At 35.4% G+C, this 10,270-nt stretch overlaps 2 protein-coding genes and 1 non-coding gene across 5 annotated transcripts; 2 read left to right on the top strand and 1 right to left on the bottom strand.

Moving 5' to 3' along the window:
* Positions 1-1,292: 1,292 nt before the first annotated feature.
* Positions 1,293-4,748, top strand: LOC101220202. The gene is made up of 6 exons (XM_004141800.3): positions 1,293-2,291; positions 2,419-2,551; positions 2,804-2,907; positions 3,011-3,155; positions 3,270-3,410; positions 3,565-4,748. Exons 1-6 carry the CDS (start codon positions 2,251-2,253, stop codon positions 4,363-4,365), a joined length of 1,365 nt encoding a protein of 454 aa, XP_004141848.1. The 5' UTR covers positions 1,293-2,250; the 3' UTR covers positions 4,366-4,748.
* Positions 4,749-5,691: 943 nt separating this feature from the next.
* On the top strand, positions 5,692-9,482 carry LOC101222402 (nitrate regulatory gene2 protein). Of its 3 annotated transcripts, none has more exons than XM_011661263.2 (5): positions 5,692-6,851; positions 6,946-7,121; positions 7,205-7,428; positions 7,527-8,362; positions 8,452-9,482. In XM_011661263.2, the coding sequence occupies exons 1-4, from the start codon at positions 5,963-5,965 to the stop codon at positions 8,338-8,340; spliced, it is 2,103 nt and encodes a 700-aa protein (XP_011659565.1). In that variant the 5' UTR covers positions 5,692-5,962; the 3' UTR covers positions 8,341-8,362; positions 8,452-9,482. The 3 variants fall into 3 exon arrangements, with proteins under 3 accessions (XP_011659565.1, XP_031744907.1, XP_004141776.1); XM_004141728.3 differs by having other exon boundaries at positions 5,694-6,851; positions 9,008-9,482; XM_031889047.1 differs by having other exon boundaries at positions 7,527-9,482.
* A 472-nt stretch (positions 9,483-9,954) lies between these two features.
* Positions 9,955-10,038, bottom strand: TRNAL-CAA. The gene has a single exon. It is a non-coding gene; the product is annotated as a tRNA-Leu (tRNA).
* Positions 10,039-10,270: the final 232 nt, after the last annotated feature.

Below are 10,270 nucleotides of genomic sequence, written 5' to 3'. Positions count from 1 at the left end.
AAATCGACAAATTATTTGATTTATTGCACTTAATTTTTGTATGAAGTATAAATATTTTGTAAAATGTTATATTTTTGTTTCAATAGACCCGTTTAAGTATAACATGTCAAATATTTAGTGAAAAGGTTTGTACTTTTTTTATGAAAATTATTGTAAATGGTAAAATTTTGAAATATTTACTAAGTCTACCAAAATTTTAGATTTCAGATATTATAAGTGATAATTAGAAACTGATTGAAACAATCATCGATCAAATTTGAATTGTTATATTTTATAATATTTTGCTATGTTTGAAAATATTTTTTTATAACATCATTTTTATCTTAAACATATATATATATAAAATATGTAATTTTCTTTTCAAAATTTACAAAATGTAAAAAAAAAAACATAAATAGGCTATATAGAGTTGAATGAATTATTTTGATATATATTTGTGTAAATAATTTCAATATTTTTTTTTTTTACAAAAGTATAAATTGTCAAAACTAGAATACTTCACAAACCATTTATACTTCACAAACCATTTATACTTCATAGAAAAATCAAGTGTAATGAATTTTTTTTTAGTAGTTTTGTTCCGTAGAGTGTAAATAATTTATCATTTTCTTTTTCATATATTAAATTTCAACACATTTGAGTTATGAGATTTAAAATAAAACTAAAATTGAGAGTGAACCAAAATAATACAATAAATGACATCAAAACAACCTCTTTTTTCCTTTCCTACTCTTTTCATTCCTTTGATTTGTTATTATTCATTCCACTCCCCTACACCACAACATGTTGTTGATCAAGTCAACTACTTTCACATGTGCTTATCATTTTCCCTTCAAATCTTATCAAACAAGGTTGTCAAATGTTCTAAAAAAAAAAAGACCCTTTGAACTTTAATGATGACTCATAATCTCTTACCAACACATAGACCTAATCAAATTAGTCAATATTCTAATCATACACTCACTAATCTTACTATTTATTAATCAAATTCTATAAAATAATTCTCCTTCGTATTCAACTTTAAATGAAAAGAAAAACACAACATGGATCCAACAAACTAAACATATAAATTCTTCCTCTATACTAAATCATAACACACACACTTTTTATAATATGTAACATCTTGAGTATGATATATGAACGAATGAGAGGAATGGAAGGATAGATAAAAAGAAATAATTAAAATGTAAATGGGTGGGTTAAATTCATAGTTTGTTTGTAATATGTTTTGGAATTAATATATAAATAATTAAAAATTGAATTATAATATTAATGGGAAAGGGCATTATTTAATTGGATTGTTTTTTAGAAAAAAGAGATGAAGAGATTGTGGCCGGAATTGTAACGAAGGGTAGAACTGTCATTGTGGAGAAAAGGTAGAAAGAAAGGCTTTTAAGGAATGCCAGCTATTAACGGACGGCTCCACGTTTTGTCTTCCCCGCTAAATTTCCGTCCCTTCGTCTTCTTTTTTTATTACCTCTTTGGATTTACTTCTCCTAATGACTTGGCTCATTTACTTTTTACCAACGAATTTTCACAACAAAATAGGAAACTATAATTAATAATTAATAATTTACAAGATTAAATTGATGGGTTTTATGGTCTTTTCACTACCCCTTTTCATGGATCCGCGCGTTTTTAATTTTAGTTGGAAATGCCTTCGTCCGACGTGGCACCTCCCCCTTTCTTTTTTTTTCTCCTTCCTTCTTCTTCTTCGTCTTCCTCCTTCACAGCTGGGATCTTCCATTACCTTTTTTGGCCAATTTCTTCTTCTTTTTCATTGACATTTCTTCTTTTCTTTTGCTGTTTTGTCATTTGGGCTTTTTTCTTTTACTCCTTTTTTTTTTGGGGAACTTTTTGTTTTTGTCGTTAAGCTTCTCTTTTTCTCTTTCTCTGTCGTTTCTGTGTTACATTTATGTTCTTCCATTTGGTTGATTGATTATTCATCGTTCATTTTTATTATGTCTTGAAGGAAGATCCTTTTCATTTCTTCTTATAACTGTCCTTCATTCGGAGTTGTTCTTTCTTGGCGTCTGGTTTGTTTTTTTTTTTTTTTTTTAGTTTCTTGTGCTTATGGGTTTCTTGATTTTAGATTCTTAGTACATTCTTACCGATTTCAATTTGGGAAATTCTTGTTTGCCTTTGTTGTTGGGGGTTTTGGATTCTTCCCCATTTCCCTGATTCTTCGGTTTTCTTTCTTATTTTAACACCTAAAATTCCGTTTCCTGTCAATTTTGCTTTGCGATCACAATGTTCGACATGTTCTTGAAGCCTAAGTTCTACACAAAATGGTATTTTGCAGCCTTTTTTTTAAAAAAACTTTTTCTCCTCGGGATTGATTTTTTAATTCTGATTCTGATTCTGGTTCTGATTTTTTTTTTTTTTGTCTGGGTTTCTTTTTGTTTGTTAATAATGTAGCAAGTCTTGCGTAAAGATGACGAAGACGCGACTGGATACTACTCGGAAGAAGAAGAATGCGGTTCTCAAGTATTTGAAGAACGACATTGTTGAACTTCTCAAGAGTCGTCTCGATTACAATGCTTACAACAGGGTTAGTTCATTTTCTTGACGGATTCTGTTCTTAAGATGGGTTTTAGATTCTTGATCTCTGGTTAATTTCGTCTTTATTGGTTTTAGTTCTTTTCTGTGGTTTCGCTTTATGTGTTACTTTTAGATACCACTGAACAGAGCTTTTGTCCCCCTTTCCACATTCTTCTTTTACCTTGAGTTATTGTTAAAGAGAAATTTGGGCTTATCTTCTCTGGTTTTGGTCGCTAATCTATTTTTGTTACTGGTGAAATAGGCTGAAGGGTTTCTTGTTGAGCGAAATGTCTTGAGATGTTATGAACTGATTGATGAGTTTTGTGGCACAATCTCCAATCAAATTCCTGTCCTGAATAAGGAGAGGTTGATAGATACCATGGATTTTTTTCATTACATTTCTCTTTCTCAGGCTTGAATCCGTTGGGATGGATTTAAATGTTGTTCCTATGTTTTTGTTTCTCTTCAGTGAATGTCCAGATGAATGCAAAGAATCGGTTGCAACGTTAATTTACGCTGCAGCGAGATTCGCTGACTTGCCTGAATTGCGAGAGCTTCGAAATCTCTTTACTGAGAAGTATGGAAGTTCCTTTGGATCATTTACTAATAAAGAGGTAGTTCTTAGTAGCTCTTATCCATGAATGAAAACTCAACTGTCTTGCTTGCGGGAGTTTCTTCCTTTTTATCATCCTTAAGAGACTGTTTGGTGTTCTTGCTTTTCGCTTTAGTTTATCGAAAAGTCGAGGACAACGACTCAAACTAAAGAGATGAAGATTCAGCTGCTCCAAGAGATAGCTCAGGAAACAGCCATTGATTGGAATTCCAAGGCTCTTGAACAGCAGCTGTATACTCCTCCTCCCGAAAACGAAGTAAGTTTGTTTAATTTGTATCTAATTTTATCTGTTTTCAATTGAGTTGAGTGAATGCTAAAGTAATTCGAGTGAGTTTCGGTTTTGTGTCGATAATCTCACTTCATTCTATTGATGGTTGTATCTGCTGCAATAATGGTTATTCTTTTCACAGCTTGATGGTGAACGGAGTGGAGCCACCAAAAGAAACAAAACGAAGGTTGTTTCCGTTCCAGTGTATGAAAAAAAGGCAAACTCACCGAGAAACAAGAACAATAGTGATAATGAATCCATCTTTGATAGTAGAAGTGAAGGCAACACAACCGAAACCTCGACAGGAGATAGTACTGATCAAGATGTTCATAAAGGCGTTTCGGGCGATGAAGTAGATCAGAAACCCTTCAACCGTAGATTTGTCCAACCTCCCTACCTTAAGACAAAACCTATCAAAACAGAAGCAAATGCAGAGGAACTACCTCGAAAAGTAACTATCGAAAACGATGAAAGTAATCCAAAGTCACCCACAGAAGAGAAGCCGAAACCGAGGTCCGTGAGGAGAAGAATTGTGAAACCACAGCCTGCAAGGGACATCAACATTGACGACGTTGGGAGTTCCACAGTCGATGTAACGAAAAAGATTAGCTCAATTCGAAACAAAGGTAAAGAAACCATGATAGGGGAAGAGAAAGGTGCAAGGGATGACGAAGAAAGAGTATTAGATGGGCTTTTAATGCAATATAGTAAGAAGAAAACAAATCAAGAATCAAAAAGTAGAGGAAAAAGCAACCTTAAACCACAAAGACAGCAAGAGAAAGACAATATTGAACATCAAAGGCCCACATCCAGAGCAGTATCATTTCCCCCAGATCAAAATGAGCCAATGAAAAAGCATACTAGAACAAATTCCTTCGTTCATCCTAAGCTCCCAGAATACGACCAACTCGCAGCTCGGATTGCAGCACTGAAAGAGAAGTAAAAGATATCGATCCATAATAGTAACAGACCATGTTACAATGTTAAATCATTTCTCAAGTCATGGTAAAAAGGGCTCCTTGGCAATGAAAAGGAAGAAGATTCTTTACTTGGAAACTAGAGCAATTGCACACTTGCAATTCTATATAGGAAAATTCTAATCATCCTTTCCGACAACTTACTCTTCTAAAGGTTTGGAGTATTATCTAAATACTTTGATATATCATATCATATACTGTGTAGCTCTTTTCTAAAAAGAAAAAGAAAAAGAAAAAAAAAAAATGCAGTAGCAGCATTGCTCTAAAGAGTATATAAATTGACGTTGAATTATGATGTTTTGAGTGCCATTTTTACTGATATGGTTAAAGTTTATAATTTGATTATGAAGTTTAGGGCTTGTCGGAGAATCTAGGACAAGAAAGAAGAGAGCATTGGGAATCGTTAATGCAAAGAATTTGATGATTGGCCCACTCTTCTTATCATTGGCCACTTTTTTCTTAGAACTAACAGACAAATTTTCTCTCCTCATAAAAATGAGCAAAATCCTCGTCAGAGTGTCCATTCTTTTTTCCTCCCTCATTTTCGATATTCACATTGGGGAAATGTTCTTCACATTTCTATGCCTAAGTTTTATTGGAAAATTTAAAACAAATATCCAAAAATAGGGTTAAAATATATAACGTTGGTTCCTCTATTTTAAAGTTTGTTCAATTTTAGTCTCTAAACTTTCAATAAATCTTAAATTTAATTTCTGTTACTAGTTTATTGTAGTTTTTTTTTATTACTGTCGTAATTTTTAGTAGAGAATAAATCATATTATAAATGAATGCTTATCCGTAACACATATCATAATACTTATAAGATATGTTTGAATGTAAATGTTAGTAAAGTGAGTTAACATGTAATATGTTCCAACAGATGGAAAGTTATTTCTTCCAATTATATTTTGTGTAAATAATTGTTTTTTATAATTTTTTATGAATATATATATATATTTAAGAAGTAAATACTTTGTAACATCTATCACAATTGAATAGATAAATACATCCTTGAAAAAAGGAGAAAGAGAATTAGGTTTGTAAAGGTTTTAGAAAGAATTACTTTATTTGTAATTTGATTAAAAGTGAAAAGAAATAGGAAGAGAACCAAATTCCATTACCCATTTTTTTTTTTTTAAGAAAAGACATTATTCATATTCTCTCGTCAATGAAAACAACAATAATAGAGAATATCAAAAAGAGAGAAAAAAAAAAAAAACCTTTGCATTAAGTTTCGTAAACCAATTATTTCCATTTTTTTAATCACAAAAAATAGAATATGAAAATATGAAAGAGGAGGAAGGCCCTAGAAACGACGACGTATGCTATCATCCTCTTCATTCCTTCTGTGTATGTGACTTTTTCTCTTCTTTTCGCCTTTTCCTTTTCCCTCTTAAAGAACAAACGCAACGAAGAAGGAATGAAAGAAACCGCTTCGCTTTTTCCGCCTATCGAAGAACAACATCACAAGCGTAAAGTGGATCTTGATTCTCTCATTCATCTTAAAGCTCCGCCCATCTTCATGTTCTATTCTCACTCTAGTTTTTCTCATTCCGCTTTCCAATGGGTTGTTCTCAATCCAAGATCGAAAATGAAGAAGTGGTTTCTCGGTGTAAGGATCGTAAGATGTTCATGAAAGATGCTGTCACCGCCAGGAATGCATTTGCTGCGGCTCATTCTTCTTATGCCATGTCCTTGAAGAATACCGGCGCTGTTTTGAGTGATTACGCTCATGGTGAAGGCCCGCCTGCTCCCTCGTCTCTCCCTGGCTCCTCTGTTGTTCAATCGGCTGCTGCCGCGGGTTATAATAGCTTGCCTCCACCGCCGCCTCCACTTCCTGGTTCCCCTGGTATGCCGCTTGAAATAAAGGCGTCGAAGGTTGAACCGAAGCGTGTGGAGCCGGTTATTCAGGAGGTGGATGAGAATGATTTTGAGATTGAATGTTCCGTTGGTCCACTGCGGAGGAGGAGAAGCAATAGAGACGGTAGTGGACGTGGCGGTAGAGCTGGTCCTGGGGAGCTTGCGGAAGAAGAAAACGGTCCGCCTCCGCCATTTCCACCTTCGAGCGAAAACCGTCGTGTTCCCGTACCGTCGCCTCAGGATTCGACCTACGATTATCTGTTCTCGGTTGATAATATGCCAGCTCCGACGTTGAGCGGGGTCGAGGATTTTGGCGCTAATACGGAAACGGTAGAACGGAGAGCGGCGACGGAGAAATCCGGGGAAGAACCGCCGTCATCTTCGGCGGGGAAAACGTCGAAGAAGATGAAGCAAGTAGGTTATCCAGGTTCGAGCGAGGGTAAAAGGATCGTTAAAGGGAGTATTAATCTGCTACAGATCTTCATGGAGCTTGATGATCATTTTCTTAAAGCCTCTGAAAGTGCTCACGATGTTTCGAAGATGCTGGAAGCAACTCGACTTCATTTCCACTCAAATTTTGCCGATAATCGAGGTATTTCTCTCGATTTCCATGTCAAATTCATATTTAAACATTCAATCATTTGAAGGAACAGAGGAACTTCAATTTATGAAATTTGATCTCTCAGGACATATCGATCATTCTGCTAGAGTGATGCGTGTTATAACATGGAACAGATCATTTAGAGGGTTACCCAACAACGATGATTTGAATGATGGTTTTGATACAGAGGAGAACGAAACTCATGCCACTGTATTGGATAAATTGCTCGCTTGGGAGAAGAAACTATTTGAGGAAGTGAAGGTTAAAATTTTTTGAATCCTTCAATGTCTCTTGTTCTTGTATTGCACTTAAAAAATCCCTAGTTCTGACTGTTACTTAGATAGGCAGGTGAAATCATGAAGTTTGAGTATCAAAAGAAGGTTGCTGCACTCAACAAACTTAAGAAAAAGGGCTCCAATTTTGAAGCAATCGAGAAAGCTAAGGCCACTGTCAGCCATTTGCACACCAGATACATTGTGGACATGCAATCGATGGATTCCACTGTCTCTGAAATCAACCGCATTCGTGATGAACAATTGTACCCTAAACTTGTTCACCTTATCAATGGGTAAAACCACGATGAATTCATTAGTTTTGATTCTGTTTGATAATAATTTTGTTTTAGGTAATGTGTCAGACTAAATCAAGTTGTGGGTTGAATTGTAGAATGGCTAGTATGTGGGAAACCATGCATTTTCACCATGGTAGCCAATTGAAAGCTGTGGCTGCTCTTCGAATGCTGGATATCTCTCAATCGCCAAAGGAAACAAGTGATCATCACCATGAACGAACAGTGCAGCTTTGGGCTGTGGTGCAAGAGTGGCACTCTCAATTGGAGAAGCTTGTAAACCGTCAAAAAGATTACATCAAAGCACTCTCAAATTGGTTGAGATTGAATCTGATCCCTACTGAAAGCAGCTTGAAGGAGAAGGTTTCTTCTCCTCCAAGGGTTCGCAGCCCTCCAATTCAAATTCTCCTTCACGCTTGGCAAGACCATCTCGAGAAGCTCCCCGACGAGGTCCTAAGAAACGCCATATTCACTTTTGCAACTGTGATTCACACCATTATGCAAAGCCAGGAGGAAGAGATGAAGTTGAAGCTAAAATGTCAGGAGACCGAGAAGGAGCTTGCCCGGAAAAGTAAGCAATTCAAGGACTGGCAGAAGAAGTATGTGCAACGGAGAGGTTCAAATGCCGATGAAGTGGACATGGAAGAACCTGCCGACAAAGATGCCATTGCAGAGCGGCAAGCTGCAGTAGAGGCCGTGGAGAAGAAGCTGGAGGAGGAAAGGGAAGAACACCAAAAACTATGCCTCCATGTAAGGGAAAAGTCTTTGGGGAGCCTAAAAAATCAGTTGCCAGAGCTTTTCAGGGCATTGTTCGAGTTCTCTCTTGCTTGTTCACGCATGTATAGGCACTTGAAATCAATATCACAGCCAATGCCCAATGGGCCACAAAATCAAACAACAACACAAGGATGAACACAGAGACAGCAAGTTAAAGGTGCTTTTCTTGATTCTTCTTGCTGCTGCTTGTCATATAAACTTATACTAAAGTAACATAACACTATAAAACATTATAATTACATACAGAACTATAACGTGGGCTTCAAGTTTGGTACCAAAAATGAAGTAATTGGAGACAGACAGATAGACAATGAAAAGAAAGCCAGTTTTTACTTTCTCTTGTTTTGTTTTAATTTATGTTTATTACTAACTAATGCGTTGTTTAGGTTAATTAAAGAATAATTGTTTGTATAAATGTTGGAAACAAATAATTGTCTTCTTTTTCTAAAGTAACAATCTACATAACATGCCACGTTTGTAACAGTACACATAGTTGCATAAGTTCCTCTGTTTGGGAAGCTTATGATCAACACCATTCATCACATCATAATTAATGTCAAAGAAAAAGAAAACTTTCATTTAATTCACCTGATTTCAACACAATTCTAACCCACCAACACAACAAATTTAAAAAACCAGAGCCTATCCACATATCTCATCTATACGTAACTTACAAGTTTTGTGTATATATGTATGAATTTATACAAATATTTCGAAAGTTAAACTATGTTGGTTTTTGCTTTTGATGTTGTGGACCGACTAACCCATTTATAATCTCCTTGATGAAATCTACATTTGAAAGAACCTGGGTGAGTCGTCGGCGAGCAAATACACTTGTATCCACCGCCACTTCTCTGCTGCCGGACGGCCTCTTCCACCGCCGCTACAACCGACCTTCCGTGGCTGGCGAAGCTGAAGGCGGTGGGTCTGTGAAAGGGAAGGGTTGGATAACACATTTTTTTTCTTTTTTCTTTTTTTTGTTTAAGACGGTTTGTAAATGATGGCTAAAAAGGGGAGGAAGAAAGAAAGAAAGAAAGTGTTTGATTATTGGAATTAATATGGAAGAATGAATAGGAAGGGAAGGTGGGAGAGTTATCTAAAAAGAGAGGAAGGCCTTTCTTGTTGCCAACACTTGGCGATTTGGCACATGAAACTTTGGAATGATGTGTTTGCTGCTGATTCAGAGGCTTACATTTTCACCCAACTTGTATGTTGTTTTTATGTGCACTAACTATACGGGAAACCTAACATCTAATCTATACTTACTTGCCATGAAAGAGTTTGGTTCTGGTTTACAATTTTAGGTTAATATGTCTACAATTCAACCAATATACCCATTAGATAAACTAATCATAACTAAGTACAAGTGGTGTTTGGTTATAAGAAGAATGTGTTTATTTGGTTTCTAAGTTTTAAAATATCATTTTGTAATCTCGATTTTAAGACATGGTTTGAAGTGTACTAAAATTTTGTTAAGAAGAGGCTCTATGTGTACGACAACTAGTAGGAAATACTAGATTTGAACAAAAGGAAAGGAAAAAGTATTACTAATGTGTTATTTAACCAAGAATCTAAAAAATAAATTAGAAAGAAAAATTATAGATACGTGGGTATTGTTTAACCTAAAATTTGGAGTCTTCCACCTAATATTTTAAACTTAGGTCTCGAAATGTTTTTAAGTCAAATTATAAACTTTCTAATCTAACATCTATACTCTTAACATGAATCTAAAAATGTAACCCAAAATATTGTCAGAAGTGGGATTCGAACCCACGCTCTCTCACGAGAACCAGAACTTGAGTCTGGCGCCTTAGACCACTCGGCCATCCTGACACATTTGTTACATGAAATAAAACCTTATTTAAGATACCAAATCACATTTTAATCCAAATCTAAAAACTTTATAAAAGAAAAAATAACTCAAAGTGTGAATTGGAATTCCACCATGTTGTAGGCGTGATTTGATTTTAGTGATAAGTTGAAAAACTACTCATTGTTGGATGCCCCAATAGGGCAATACCAATGGACTCAATTCATCTCTACCCATAGTAACATTTTCTTAATT

This window comes from Cucumis sativus, chromosome 7, assembly GCF_000004075.3.
Source record: "Cucumis sativus cultivar 9930 chromosome 7, Cucumber_9930_V3, whole genome shotgun sequence".
In the NCBI taxonomy this organism is placed as follows: Eukaryota; Viridiplantae; Streptophyta; class Magnoliopsida; order Cucurbitales; family Cucurbitaceae; genus Cucumis; species Cucumis sativus.
The sequence above is the reverse complement of the archived record's forward strand: the minus strand, read 5'-3'. Positions and strand labels throughout refer to the sequence as shown.

Bases quoted from the DNA above. Each gene is read 5' to 3' on its own strand.
- LOC101220202 (XM_004141800.3), top strand. From the start codon at position 2,251: ATGTTCGACATGTTCTTGAAGCCTAAGTTCTACACAAAATG. The intron at 2,908-3,010 runs GTTGATAGATAC...GTTTCTCTTCAG, and splicing joins CCTGTCCTGAATAAGGAGAG to TGAATGTCCAGATGAATGCA. The intron at 3,156-3,269 runs GTAGTTCTTAGT...TTTTCGCTTTAG, and splicing joins GATCATTTACTAATAAAGAG to TTTATCGAAAAGTCGAGGAC.
- LOC101222402 (XM_011661263.2), top strand. From the start codon at position 5,963: ATGGGTTGTTCTCAATCCAAGATCGAAAATGAAGAAGTGGTTTCTCGG. The intron at 6,852-6,945 runs GTATTTCTCTCG...TTGATCTCTCAG, and splicing joins AAATTTTGCCGATAATCGAG to GACATATCGATCATTCTGCT. The intron at 7,122-7,204 runs GTTAAAATTTTT...TTACTTAGATAG, and splicing joins AACTATTTGAGGAAGTGAAG to GCAGGTGAAATCATGAAGTT.